At 42.2% G+C, this 15231-nt stretch overlaps 1 protein-coding gene and 1 long non-coding RNA gene across 3 annotated transcripts in view; one reads left to right on the top strand and one right to left on the bottom strand.

Annotated features, from left to right (window-relative positions):
- The window catches only part of LOC124465495, a 250554-nt gene that overhangs the window by 166012 nt on the left and 69311 nt on the right, over positions 1-15231 (top strand). The window lies entirely within an intron of this gene.
- mfsd13al (major facilitator superfamily domain containing 13a-like) overlaps positions 1-15231 on the bottom strand; it is a 62812-nt gene that overhangs the window by 3072 nt on the left and 44509 nt on the right. Inside the window, exons 2-6 of one of the 2 annotated variants that reach the window (XM_047017292.1) lie at positions 5788-6102; positions 5171-5599; positions 4558-4712; positions 4242-4325; positions 3972-4115 (exon numbers count right to left, since the gene is read on the bottom strand). In XM_047017292.1, the coding sequence (XP_046873248.1) occupies positions 3972-4115; positions 4242-4325; positions 4558-4712; positions 5171-5599; positions 5788-6102 (1127 nt within the window). The remainder of the gene's footprint in view (positions 1-3971; positions 4116-4241; positions 4326-4557; positions 4713-5170; positions 5600-5787; positions 6103-15231) is intronic. The other variant, XM_047017293.1, reaches the window with a different exon arrangement.

Raw genomic sequence — 15231 nt, 5'->3', positions numbered from 1 at the left:
AAAGAGGTTAACCCTAACTGAGGCATCATATCTCGTTGCATTACGTAGGCCTATTGCAAAGGCGGTAAGCCCCACAGCATCAGCGAAACGGGCAGCGCTAGGAGGGGCTAGCAGGTGCTGTGTGACTGATAAGTAAGCTAATGGGCTACAGTAGGTTTTAGTCTAAATGCTGTCTTTCTCAAACACAAGTGCCTGTAACCTACCAAGTGTTTGCAATGGAGACAATAAACCATCATTTATTGTTGTGGAGGGAGTTAGCTAGATTAAGCTGATAAGAGAAGAATAAAATAGAAGGGAAAAAGATGCCAGGAGGAACTGAAAAAGACAGGTAAAAAATTAAGATCTGTCACTTCATACATCTAGGTTCCTGCAAGGGTGGGAAAAATATATTTTCTCAAAAGCCCTGAATCTTTCAGGTAAACATTTGGGTTGCAATTTCCGGAAAATATAAGAACATGAATCCAACTTAATTTTCATATTAGGCTAGACTACATAAAGCAAAAAAAAACTATTTTGCACTGAAATTAATGCAAAAAATTTGCTCGCGAGCCATGCGCACTCGCATTAATGTGAAGTTCCGATTTAACCTCACATCAAACCTTGACTAGGTCTTAGGTTCGGGTGCGCCCTTCTCATCGCCTCTGCTCTTGCACACTATATCTCTTGTTCTGGCTGTTTTGTGATATGCATACCTAAAAAGAGCATACTATTTCTATACTAAAATAATATCAGCATTATAATTATTATGACTATTATGATTTTTCATTAGGCTATTTTTGGTGCCCCCTCAGCACTTGGTGCCCTACGCGCATTGCGCGTGGCGGGTGCAGCGGCACTGCCTATGTTGATCCCGTTTGCTCGACAACAGAAGTGGAAACAACCAACGTTATCATTTCAAATTATGTCTAGTCAATCTGTTGAAACCAGTGTTGTGCAGGCACAATAGATTTATTTGTACGTTTTTATTTCAAGACGCCACCTTCTATGTTTCAGTGAGTCATGTTGCGTTTTCCTCTGCAGCTTCACTCGTTGTAAACCAACCAATCAGCGTGCAGCTCATCTATATATTCATGAGCATACCATAGAAAGAAGAAACCCTCTCGTTTTATTACAGGGCTATTTTACAGGGTGCATTAGGGCGCACAGAACAGCACCCGGGAGATTTTCAGCCCAACCAATGTTACATACCCTATTAGGAGACCTTAAGGAAAAGTGTGAAATACCCCCCCAAAAATCATTCTATGACCCTGTTAATATGGGGGAGGCCCCGGTGACTTGATGTTCTCTCAAGGGAGGCTCACTGTCTTACACTTTGAAAACCCCTGCCCTAGACATTTAACTAATCTTTTTATCTTAGAAGGGTTTTATTAGGGGCCAAGCGCACCTATTGGAATTGTTAGTTTTATTATTATACTTTGGACAAGGAGTCTAAGGAAGCCCATAGAACCAATTGATGCAAAGTTTTGACATTTGGCACACTGATCTGTCTCCTGATTATTGTCACCAAGTTTCATGTCGACCCCTGAAGCACTATAGCGCCACCAAGGCATCAAATTTGGAGGTGTGTTTACGCCCATAACTTTTTAACCATGAGACCGTTTTTTTTAAGTGACGTATCATTGGATTCCTTAGATGCAGACGATTCGACTGAATCCTATGGCGTCATTGTCGTCCAGAAGGTCTTTCCGTCATTTGTATTTTAATAACATTTCAAACTCCTAAGCCGTTGCTCCGATTTTCATGAAAATCGTAACAGATCATCTTCAGACCATGCCGACAAAAAGTTATGAAAATGTTATCGATAAGTCAAACCGTTCACAAGTAACGCGCTAACAATTTTGACAAAGAGCACGCCAAAGGACGTGAGGCCTCGTCTCTGAGACGGTTTACCGTATGCAGACGAAACTTTGGAAATGTCATCACGAGAATGTCATCTAATCATCTTGATATGTCAAAATATGTCTGAATTACAGCCAAGCTTGCCACGGGAGAAACGGCTTCCTTTTTTTATTATTACTGAACACAGCATTTCCTAGCAGCAAGAATAGCTCACTGGGATAAGACGGGCTCCTATGAGATGTAAGGTCGTAGGATCGAATCCAGCCATAGTCATCAAGCTTTTCGTGATACCGGACCATCTGTTTCATTCCCGCAAAGACTGCAGCTTGTGATTTTGTTTGATTACATTTTATTTATATTGGTTAACCACAAAATCTGCGGCTTGAGATACCGCAAAGACTGTGGCTCAAGATTCCGCAAAGACTGCGGCTTGTGTGTTTTGGATTACCGCAAAGCCTGCGGTTTGTGTGTTTTTGGATTACTGCAAAGACTGCGGCCTGTGTTTTGTTGAGTTACAATTTTATTTATATTGGGAAACCACAAAGACTGTGGCTCGAGATACCGTAAAGACTGCGGCTCGAGATTCTTTGTATGTTTTGGTTTACCGCAAAGACTGCGTCCTGTGTTCAGAAGGGTTTTATTACTTTTATTACTTGTATTATTGTTTTTATTGATTTTATGTAAAGCACCTTGTGCTACAATTTTTTTATGAAATGTGCTATATTAATAAAGTCTTATTAGGGTATTGGTATAATCTATTGTTAATGTTGGCTTTTTTCTTGTACAATGGGAGTCAATGGCAGCCTCTATACCAGTACTGTAAAAAGTTGTGAATTTTGGCATGTTGAAACTCCAGAGCATTAGTAACTACCATACCAAACATGGGCCACGTGAGACAATAGGTGACGCTACAGGCCACACCCTAATATTTAAATTTTCAAAGTTATTCCATTTGCATCCCATTTGTCCCAAAATTCAGAAATTCATTACATACGCCTTATTTACCATGAGGAACAAAAAAGCCTCAAGAACCTATAACGGCCGCCATAATGGATTTTTCTGTAAAATAAAGATTTGTCCAAAACTACAAAATTCTTCTCATGAACCGCAAGTCCGATCGACTCGATTCTGAGCCCTACGTGTGTAAGATACACGTATTTCTATAGTTTGGGTAGCAATAAGGAATATATTACAGAATTGCCAAATTATTAACATTTACTAAAACTTTACACCTGTTGCTCATACTTCATGTGTCCATAAATAAGTGCCACATTGACCTAGGGACTTGATCTGTTACACATACGAGGAAGACACTGCAACATGTCACCATGTCCAAAGGCAACTTCATATTTCCAAAAATGATTGAAATAAAGTAAATCTCAGTTATCGCTAACGCTAAAATAATGCTTTAAACATCCGCCGGTCCAAAACTGATACTCTGATTCAATCACAAGTTCATATGAAGACTCTTGAGAATGTTTAGTACACAAATCTGAGAAAGTTGAATGCAAGATGAAAAGTTGATTTATTGTGAATATTTGAAATATGCATGCTTGGCTAATTGCTAGGGATATTTCCATCGAAATGTCTTCCCTTGCTCCTCAACTCGCACGCTCCAAATTCTAACAGACTCATCCTTCCCCTTTGACACACGCGCAAGCTTGGCGAGACGCACACACAACATTTTAGGAGATTCTGAGCTGACCAAGCCCCCACTCACTCCTTGGTTTTTAGCATAGGCCCTTGTGGACCTTGGTGTAATTGCATTTCCGATTTTGTATGCAATGGTAAACACTTCTCAAAATCCTGAAACATTGATAGTATAGGCCATGAGTAATTACCACACCACAAATGGCCCACCATTACCCATAGGTGGCGCTGTGGCTACGCCCTGATTGACACCTTTCAAAGTGATGGCATTGTGTCAAGTCAATTTTGAAATGGTTTGCAATGTTGAGAAGGAACCCACCATAGCTGCCTGCAGCTATATTTATCATTATTATTGATTAAACCATCTTGCACATTGTCGTCCATTAACTCAGCCACAAGTTAAAGAAGACACATTTGACCGTTGGATGAACATCAGAGCAAACCAAGAACATGTTAACATAAACAATAAGTTTTTATTTTACCCAGGACTTGCTCTGCTCCCAGCCTCTTTTAGCTCCTTATAGCCAAACTGGTTTAGAATGGTGACCACCATCATAGGGGCCAGAGACTGGGCTGGCTTGGTGAACAGAGCATTTGTCCCAAACACCATTGAGGAGAGTGGGGAGCTCAATGGGAAACAGAATGAGAGACGTTAGATACAAACATCACAGGATTTAATCATATTTAAATAACTTTTACCAGTGTTAACTCTTTACAAATTGCACAAGAGACCACAGTGCTAACTTGTTCACCTGCGTTTGTATTGATGCAGGTCTGAGTCGATGATGTCTGCCAGAGGGAGGTTGAAGAGACTGAAAGCTGCCTGGATAATGACCCTGTCGTACGAAAGCAAATACGATACATATTTGAATGCACACAATGAATTACCATCAATTTCTATTGATAACGCTGGCAGTCACATTTGTTGACATTAACATGGTCAGTCAATGTATACATTCAACTCCCATGTTGGATCCTTTATGCCAAACAATACTGGATAAGCTAACTAATAAAGAAAAGGCAGTTTCTTACTGTATACACTACAGACGCAAATGACTGAATACTCACATGTTAGTGGTAAGGAAGAGTGCTAGGATATAGTAGTGGTGAGGACCCAGCAACAGCATGAGTACAGCCATGCCAGCCTCTATGTATAAGGTAAACAGGATGATATTGTAGTATCCCAGGCTGTGGAGCAGACTCTGACTGCCCAGCACCAACATCTGACATAGGAAAACTGATATTAGCGTACTTCCTATGTTGGGTGTTAACATTGTCAGGGTGCAAACTGCTGAATCACAACAGTCACTTTTAGATATTCAAATTGATCCCCCCCAAAATGTATACTATATTAGTCAATGATTCCTATTGTTTACCCTCGCAATACTTAAGGATAGTAAATTATGTGTATCTGCCATCCTGCCATGAACTTCCACGACCTGCAAACTTTGCTTCAGGCTCATCTCTTTGGTTTATTGGACTGTATTTGTCAATATTCCCAAGTAAGTTAAAAGCCTTAAATAGTTATTTTTGTGTGATAAATACAATCTCTAGAACATGTAGATATTTTTGGTGGAACACATTCATAAAAGTTTACCCTACACATTTTTAAGGCATTTTCACTGCCCCAGTGCCCAGTTCCCAGTGTATCTATTCACACCCAGGCTGTCTGGTTCAGTACCTGTGGGCAGATGAATCCAGCCCCATACATGAAGCTTTTAGCTAGCGACGGCAGAACATCAGGAGGGATGAGATGCTCGGTAAAAATCATGGTGAAGTTATTCCAGAAGGCTAGCATGAAGACTTGGAAGAAGTTCATCAGCACAAACAGCCGGAAGTCCCTATTGCCTAGAATTTGCCAGGTCATAGAGGTCACAGCGGAGAAGGAAAGTGCTGATTGGCTTGGGCTCTGGTCATCGGACCGCGATGACCCAAAAGTAGAGCCTTTGCCGTCGAAGCGACTCTCACTGTGGACGCCTGTGTACATCATGCAGCCGCAGGCTAGCACTGCAACCAGGACGGTGAAACCTTGGAAGGCTGGAAAGTAATCCATGTTGCTGGAGAGAAGGCCACAGAACAGAACACTGGAGGAACCCACAAGAGATGCTACCTGGGTGAACAGTAGTTGAGGGAACATTATAGATAGAACAAGAGTACAAAAGGAAGGAAAGCACAAACACATTAGACCTAAATTGATTTTTTATTTTCCCCCCCCCGAAGGTTCCATATAACCTCTACAAGTCATCACTTGTAGAAACAACTACCCAAAAATCCTTCTGCAGGTCCTTCAATTCCCACCTGGTTGTACTTGATGAGTCTGAGACGGCTCTGGTGGTGACACGAGATCTCTGCAAAAAGAGCACACTGAGCCAATAGGACAAAAGTCAGCATGCCATCAAAAGCGCACAGTGTCACCACTAGGTGTAGGCCACTGAGCCAATCACCAGAGGTATACAATCCCCATGGGAACCAGGCCAACAGGAAGGCCAGGGCATAGAAGGGAGCACCATAGAGTATGGAGAGCCGTCGTCGAGAACAACAGGCCATGCGGGAGTTGTCTTGGAGGTAGCCAAATAGGGGGTCGTTTACAGCATTCCATATCATGTACACCACCTAGAGAACAAGGATTAACAAAATGAGGAGATGATAGTCTATTGCAAGATAAAAGATACTAAACAAAGAACACAATGTTATGGCCACATGGACATTTTCTCTGCCACTTAAAGGCCACCTTGCAGGTTTTTTTTCTTCAACAAATTTGTGCAATTTGCTTGTTGGTAACATTTAAACTGTTATCCATTGTATTTGATGTTGTTGGGTGTCACAAAACGGAATATAATACGAAAAAGTAGGTACTTTTTTGCAATGATTCTTCTTTCCCCCACAATGCATTGTATGAAGTCATGTTGGCTAGAAGACAGACCAAAGCCTGCTTTGAGACCCTTGAAATTGATTAGAAATAAACTAGGGCTGTCAAAGTTAACGCGTTAATAACGCGTTAACGCAATCTCACTTTAACGCAACAATAATAAAGTGCCATTAACGCAGGTTTCTTTTTGACCCTGGGATTGACTTTGACTACCGACGGTAGCTGAATGATGGAGAGAGGGCTTTTAGATGGGAAGTTCCATTTCAAAAAGTTGCGAGACGGCACGGTCATTCTGCAGAAATTGTGTAAATGTGTTATGTAACAAATGACATTTTTAATAACACCTCGATTTTTATCATTTGTGTAATATTACAGCTCATCTTCGTTGGTCAAAGGCACAATCGTTTTCGGACATGTGACTTTTGTTCATGGAAAGGTGAAACGTAAGTGCCTCAAAAAGTTAATGTCAGGCCCTGAATGATCAGTAACTAGATATAATTAAAATGTTGACTTTCACTCGGTGCTAGTAGGTGCATTGGACATGGACTGACTTCATGCAGCGTTGCAGATGGCTGACTTGAAACAGTAAATTCTGGTTAAACTTTTTGCCCGACTTGAGACGGTATGGAGCTAAATCAGGGCCAAATGTTTGTTAATTCGAAGAAGAAAAAATGTATAGAAGAAAAACTAAAGCTTGACAAAAAAACCATTTATTCAAACTAAAAATAAGTGTACATATTTTTTTTCAGGTTGAATACAATTTCTATTAAATTCTGGAATTATTTTGAATAAATATTTATTTTTCACTTTTATATTTTCACAGTTTCATATTTTCAGATGAAAATTTAAAATCTTATTTTTGAGTTTCAGTTTTTTTATTCTGTCAGTTTTTTCTTTGTTTCAGCTCTGTTTTTCAGTTTCAGACTTTTGGCCCCCCGATTTTGCGTAGGGGGCGTGGCTTCAACTCAGAGGCGGGAATTATGAGTGACAGCCTCGGCTACGAATGGCTGAAGGCTGTTCACAGCAGATGTGCATTTCTCCGCGCTGGTCACCAAACCTTTCAGCTACTCTGAGCTTTACGCTGACATGGTACATAAGCATGTACAAAAATATTTTTTTCGAATTAACAAAACATTTGGCCCTGATTTAGCTCCATAAGACGGCGCCAAGGCTAGGTCAATGTGACATAGTCATCAAAGTACCGTGAGATAGATTCAAGAACTGCCGGCTGTGTAGCCGAGCGCATTTTCTCAAGAGCAACTGCATGGCTTCTAATGACGACACAGGTATTTCATGATTGGCCAGACTCACACATGACAACTTTGACGTGTGTTTTGTATTTATTCTGACACCTTCAGTTTTCCCAATGCTCAAATCCGATGTGTAAGTTTTATGCAGAACTAGTTTCTTCAGAACGTAATAGGATTTTGGTGGCACGGTTTGACACTTGATCGTTCTACACCAATAAGCTAGCTGCTTTTGTCCACATGGATGGATATGGTAGGTAAATAGAGGATGGGACCTAGTGAAAGATAATTCTGTGCAACACAGTCCTAGTGAAAAACAGGAACATTGCCCGTCTCACACGCACTTTCACAGCCGCAGTCTATCACATGCAAAACACTGTCAGGGGCCGAATTTCTGGTCATCCAGGTGACGTGCAAGGTCCCATCCTCTATTTGCCAACCATATCCATCCATGTTGACAAAAAGCAGCTACCTTATTGGTGTAGAACGATGACGTGTCGAACCGTGCCACCAAAATCCTATTACGCTCTGAAGAAACTAGTTCTGCATAAAACATCAATCGACTGGAATTTTAGCTACAAACTTTTTTTTGGTAGCTTTGCACGACTCGTTCTTTTTTATGAGCTAAATATTTTGTAGATGCCAGACTATGGAGCGGGATTTCTAAAATACTTTTCGTGGTTCACCTTGCGGCCTAAGAGCCGGTTTTAACTCCTCCCCGACTGCAAGCTGCTACTCTCGCCGGTCGTTTCATGCAGCCGCAGTCCATGTCGAACGCAACTATTCACTGACAGTAAAAAAAACTGCTGATGCGTTTGCTGCGGATGCAGAGATGGCAGCTTGCACAACTGCAGTTCTACTCAAATTAGCATCATGAGTGGCCAAGTTTTGCTCATTTATTAATAGTATTTATTAGTAGTTGGCTGTTATCGGCGTTAACGTGCTGCGTTAACGTGAGACTCTTATCGGGCGATAAAAAAAATATCGCCGTTAATCTATTTTCCAAGTTGGGTTGGGAGCTGAGTCTATAATACGCAAGCTATGATGACTTTCACCTTGATATTTTAGCGCGGATGTATACCTAGCCGAATTGCTCTGTAGGGGGCGAGAACGAGTCTTCGAACCTTGTGTATGAAATTATCACATCAAACGTGACGTGCTAACATGGATGCAGCTATGAAGCCGCCTGGTTTGCCTCAGGGAAAATTTATTTTTAAGAAGCTTCCCAATGGAAACCTCGACAAGACTAAGGTTGTTTGCACCTTGTACTATGTGGAATTGCTTTACTGTTGGAGTTCTTCCAGTCTCAAATACCACCTAAACGCAAAGCATCCCTTGGCTAATGCGGAAGATGCCGGGCAGAGCACTGATGTAGCACAGGGGAAGAGTCGTCGTCAAACTACTATGTTTGAGTGCAACCGAGGCAAGCCCGTCAGCACAGCTCTATAAGCCAAGCTAACTCATCTAATAAACAGTTAATAAACACAAGTACATTTTATTGAACATGATTTATTTTCATCACCAATTATCATAGTAGAACAGCTTTCTCAAGCAGTTTGTGATGCATTTTGGAAACAGGAGATGAGCCCCTGGTCTAATGCGCCACCTGGCTTGAGAACCCCGTTCTCAAAGACTTACTTTTAGTCATTATTTGGGTAGCACACATATTCTGAATGCCTTCGGTGGAATTCAAATGAGCCATTTTAATCTAGATTAACGCCAAGATTACAGTGAGATTAATCTAGATTTTTTTTTTTATCTATGCCCGCCACTAGTATTTATATATAATCAGTGTTAGGTAACATTACTTTTAAAAATAACTAATTACAGTTACTAGTTACATTCTGTGTAAAGTAACTAGTTAAATTACTTAGTTACTTGCTGTAGAGAGTGAGAGTTAAGTTACTTTTGCATTACATTAGGAAAAGTCTTTTATTTTCTAAGACAATTCACCTTGGTCATTCTTATGCCCAGAATTTAATGGGTTGACCTCAGCAATTGCACATATTGTACTGAATATTCAGTGTCACTCGCATATAACATGATCAATCCTCATTATACAGCAAGACGGATCAAGGTAATAATCCACCATGATGAAAAGCCATATTTGCATGAAGTTCTTGAATCAAGAAACTTTTTAATCAATAAATATTGTTGTAAAATGCCAGGCAGAAGTCAGTTGTTAGCTAGCTTTACAATTTACCAGGGCTAAATTTGAATCTAGGAGCAAAACAAAGCTAAGCTATAGCTAGGTATATGGTAGCAAAATGGTGTTCACTTATGTACTGAACCAGACTATTTTACTTAATGTTATATAATCTTAAAACTAAACCACTGAACGATACAGCAACACATCACACAAGCTTGAGTTCAATACATTATTTAATGTTACATTATGTAGGCCTGTACATGCAAGTCTTGAATAACTATTTAGCTGGTCGGCTCCATGACGCCGGGTAAATTGGGCTTGTGAGACTGCTCACCAAAAGAACAAATGGGAACCCACCTGACTAGCAGATTAAGACGTTTTCGTTAACCTAGCGAAAAGTTTTCTCAACCTTCCTAGACTTTTAGCTACATGCTGAGGGCTCCTGACTCAAAGACTAAATTAAGTAACGCGTTACTTGTTTGAACAAGGAACTAGTAACGGATTCATTCAATTAAATGCGTTAAGTTACTCGTTACCTAACAAAAGTAGTCTGACTACTGTAACGCGTTAAGGCCGTTATATGCTACTCCGTACTTCACGATTACGGACACATGGGAAGGGCCTACGCATAGTTGGAATGCCCTGAAACGCCCTCTCCGTCGTCTGCGGGGCGACGGAGACCTCTCCCGTGCACTGTTGAAATTCCTGTCGATCCGTCATGCCGTGCTGTGCGCGACGGATACCCCTTGGCCGTGATTGGTCCGCTACGACATCATTTCCAAACGACATCATTTCCGACTTCGACAGAAAGGCGTTTTCTCTAAGGTCGCATTTTTGAAAGACGTCTGTGATGAAAACTTCTTGGAGAGAAATTTTATTGTGAGTTAGTTTATGCCCTACTCTAGCGAATTCAGAAACGTGAGTTTGTTGTCTGTGCACTGACTGCCACAGTTTAGTGACCTAGAGTAGTACATTGTAGTTTTGACTGTACATACAGTTTGTATGGATCTTTTTGTTTCCAATTATATCAGTCTTTTTGTTTATCATTTTTCACATTGGATTATACACTTGGTGGAGAAATGAATTCACAAAACCAGAGCCTTGTCTATATCGCAGGGGTGTCAAACTCATTTTCACCGAGGGCCACATCAGCATTATGGTTGCCGTCAAAGGGCCAGTTGTAACTACGATGTAACGTCAGTAACGATGTAAAAACATGTTGTTTTTGTTGTAGCTTTTGTGAACATAGGGCCTATTATGCTGCAATTTAAGTCTGCGTTTTAAATCTTGGACAATCTGCTGTTTTTCTTGGAGGATAAATTTGCAAATTTTTCTCAGTGTTTGGTGACAAAATGCAAGCGCTTATAGCGCAAGAGCAAAACTTTTTTTGCCCTTCATCTGAACGCAGAATAGCTTTTTGAGCTGTATGTAAAATAAACATTGCCGTTTTCCAATTGGTAAAACCTTGTCTAATGAAGGTGATGTCTTCATCATTTCTGGTTCCAAATTGTCGATAAGGAAAGCAGAAACATGCTAGCTTGGCTGAGTACTCAAGTAACCAAGTTCGAGAGCGATACCAACTTGGGTTGAATGCCCGAAGACCTTGGCTGAAAATGCACATGGGGTACGTTCGCAGAACCGGCTGCATTGGGGTGCTGTCATTCAAACCATTCTAGCCTTCACCCAGTTAAACTTTGCGTTTAACACTGATGTGCATACACTGCTTTCTAGAGGCGTATGCCAAAGTATGCATACTTGGGTTTACGTACTCGCAATATCGATCAAAATACTACTTACACACGTCAAACAAAAATCAGATACACTGGCTAGATGTAGTATGATTTTATCTAGCCTAGCTATTGCACACAACACCGTTATCATTTTTTTCCAGTAAGATTGTAAATAATTGTATCGGCCAAGATGGATTTTGATGACCACACCCTGTATTAAGAACCAACAAATGACATTCTCTCCCGGTTTTTTATTTATTTTTGGAGGGAATACATTGGTATAAATATATCCTACGCAGTCCGATACTCTATAATTCATCATCAGGGCTCTCAAGTTTTGAAGACAGGCAAGAGTGACACTCTCCCTCCCTCCCCCCCCCCGTCAGGGGTTCAAAATTAATAAATTAATTGCTTTTTATCTGACATCTTTTAAAGGCAGCAATGATTAATGCATCCATGGCCAGGGTATAATAATGAAATATAAGTCAAAGGGATCGGGCCTATTTGCATGCCGCACTGGGTTAAATCCTGACACCTCTGACATCCCAAGCGGCGCCACTACCAACTACGCCAACGAAAAGCTAGATAATCATTGATGCGGGTGGCCTTTTACTTACCTGAAGAGTGAGTTTCACAGATACACAACGGCTATATCTATGAACTACTTGTTCTGAGCAGGTGTAGTCAGTGAACAGGCTGTAAAACTGTTGGTTAATAGACTCGTGAAAAACTGATGATAACTATCTGGGAAACACTTTTTAACAGCAATCAAGTTGTCATTGTTTGTGTCAAACAAGTTGAGAATTTGTTGTAACATTAAAACAGGAGATCATGACTGTACTGAAAGTGATGCTCGAGCTCCAGCGGTTTGCTTTGTAGGTGAACAAAACTTTCGGAAGACGTAGCAGAATCCCGAAAAATTACAGGATATGCTTTTTTTCCATTGGTTGTTGCATCAAATCTTACCCAGATACAATGGTGCTATTTTCCGATTTGGCTATTGTATAGACCCTTTCTTTTTTTTGATTGGCTGATAAGTGGCAGGCTCGACTAAGAACTCCAGGGGAGACGCGCTTGACTACCGGTTTCATAGTGAGAGTGGGGCGACCAGAGGAATTTTGGTTGGGTGCTGCGTCATATTAAATATATAATTTAAAAAAAATTTGGCGTGAGAAATACAATGTGTGGCGGGAGGGCGTGACTAAAGACCGAAATGAGTGACTGTCACTCTCAATGCGTGACACTTGAGAGCCCTGCATCATCAATAACATTCAGAGGGATCGCTTTTATGGCCCTGCACTACTGCCGGAGAAGACGCCGCCGACGCTTCTGGGTTCATCCCATTCGCCGTTTGCGGACAAACAACGGAGCTTATCACTAGCTGGTTCAGGAGCTCCGACTGGATGACGACCCGTTTCAGCGGTATTTCAGGCTGAACCGGGCCGAGTTCGATGACCTGCTGACCAGAGTGGGACCCCGGATAGCGAGGCAAAACACCTCGTTCCGCGAGGCGATCAGCCCAGCTGAATGCCTCGCTATGGTAAGCTTTAATAGCAATTATAGTAAACAGTAAATATTTCAGTGTTCTCAGACAAAAATATAGTGTACTTAATTTCTATGCATTATTTTCTGTCTTGGTAGATACCTTACCACGGAGAATTCGTTAATGTCGATCAGCTTCAGCTATCGTGTGGGGTCATGCACAGTGGCACGCATTGTTGGGGCTGTGTCTCAGGCCATTTGGGACTGCCTGGTGGAGGAGCACATGCATGTGCCGACCAAGCAGGACTGGAGGGACATTTCTGCAGGCTTCCTTCACAGGTGGAACTTCCCAAATTGCCTTGGTTCCATTGATGGCAAGCATGTTGTCATCCAGGCACCTCACAATTCAGGGTCACTGTACCACAATTACAAGGGGACATTCTCCATTGTCCTCCCTGCGGTTGTGGACGCCCGACTGCATGTTCCGGGTCATAGATGTCGGTGGCTATGGACGGAACAGTGACGGCGGGACCCTGGGGAACTCTGCATTTGGTGAGGCCCTAAAGTATGGGACCCTGGACCTCCCAGAGAACGGTGTCCTCCCTGGAGCAGAGCCACGTGGACCACTGCCACATGTCTTCGAGGGTGATGAGGCCTTTCCTCTACGGAGCAACCTCTTGCGCCCCTTCCCTGGGACAAACCTCTCCAGGGAGTAGAGGCTTTTCAACTACCACCTCAGCCGTGCCAGGTTGACAGTAGAGTGTGCCTTTGGCATACTCTCCAGCCAGTGGAGAATGTATCGGCGTGTCATTGGTGTTAACCCGGCAAAAGCAGAGGCGTGTGTGAAGGCCACCTGCATCCTCCACAACTACATCCGGAGGTCCAGGAGAGGTGCCAGGGGATCTCTAGCAGCCAGCCCTGGCCAGGAGGGGTCGGCAGGTCTCTAGGAGGCTCCACGAGTGGGCAGCAACAACGCTGCACGTGCAGCTATTCGCGTGAGGGATGCATTCACTGCATATTTCAATGCAGAAGGTGCAGTGCCCTGGCAGCAATCAGTTGTGTAGCCCATGTCATCAAGAAACAAAGGCTCTTTTAAGAGCCATCCACATTAATCAGAAAAAAGCAAACAGTTCCAGAATGTTCTTTTCATAAAATATGAGTTGAAATCGTTGTTATTCTTATCATTACTAAATTTCACAACCAACAATTCATAGTAAATACCTACCAGCCCATTCATTTTTTTTTTTATTAATTACATGTCACTCTGTATGGCCTGCATCTCTGCCTCAAAAAACATGCGGTGAATGTTGAACTTTAATTCAGCCCGCTTAGCTGGTGGCAGTCTTTTGAGTGCAGGGAGAAGGCTTTTAAAAAACAGCTCATTCACATCCTCTGCTTGAGGTGGTGGAAGAAGAGCAGGTGTCTGTGCCTGCTCCATAGCACCAAGCATCCTCTCCTCAAATTCGGTCAACCTCTCTCTGCACACCCTCTTTCGACGGATGCTGGTGGCTGGCTGGTAGTTGCGACTGCCTGACTAGCAGGGGAAGCTCTGGCCTCACTGGTTTCTGGCTCGCTGTCTGGCTGTGTGGCACTGGCCACTGCTGTTTGCTCTACATCTTCCTGGCTGACTGGGGATGTGGTGGCAGGCCTCTGGAAGTTGCTGCTGGAGTCCCTGTACTCCATAAATGGATGGGGAACCCCATCACAGCAGCATACTTCCAAGGTTTATGCTTGGAAAGACCTGCTCCACTCCTGCCCAACTCCTTTTCCCTGTTCCTCTCCCTTTTGAAGCTGTCCCTCAAGTTCTTCCACTTTTTTTTTGCAAACCTCATCTAGAAATAAATTATTTGAAAACTGTTTAATAGACATACACGTTCACGTGTGCGAAAATGTTGTATTATATTACTCGAAGTCTCTGCTAATCTGTCGATACAACTAGAGAGTCCCAGCCGGGCTAGCACTACTGTACCTAGGCTAGCTAGCTTTACTGTAGTTACCACAGAACGAAGTTACTTAATTTGACTAGACTGAATTTGAAAGTACAAAATACCCACCAGGATCACCAACAGCTTCGGCAACCTTGCGCCAAGCATCGTTTTTTTTATTTACATTTCTGTACGAATACAGAGATGTGTCGTACAGCACCGGGTACGCAGCTACAGCAACAATTATTTTCTCCATGAATGTGAAAGCTAGAAATGTTTACCATGGTTGCTACGTTACGAGAAACAAGAAAACACTCCGATTGGCCATCGCTAGCGAAAA

This window comes from Hypomesus transpacificus, unplaced genomic scaffold, assembly GCF_021917145.1.
Source record: "Hypomesus transpacificus isolate Combined female unplaced genomic scaffold, fHypTra1 scaffold_52, whole genome shotgun sequence".
Classification (NCBI taxonomy): Eukaryota; Metazoa; Chordata; class Actinopteri; order Osmeriformes; family Osmeridae; genus Hypomesus; species Hypomesus transpacificus.
The sequence above is the reverse complement of the archived record's forward strand: the minus strand, read 5'-3'. Positions and strand labels throughout refer to the sequence as shown.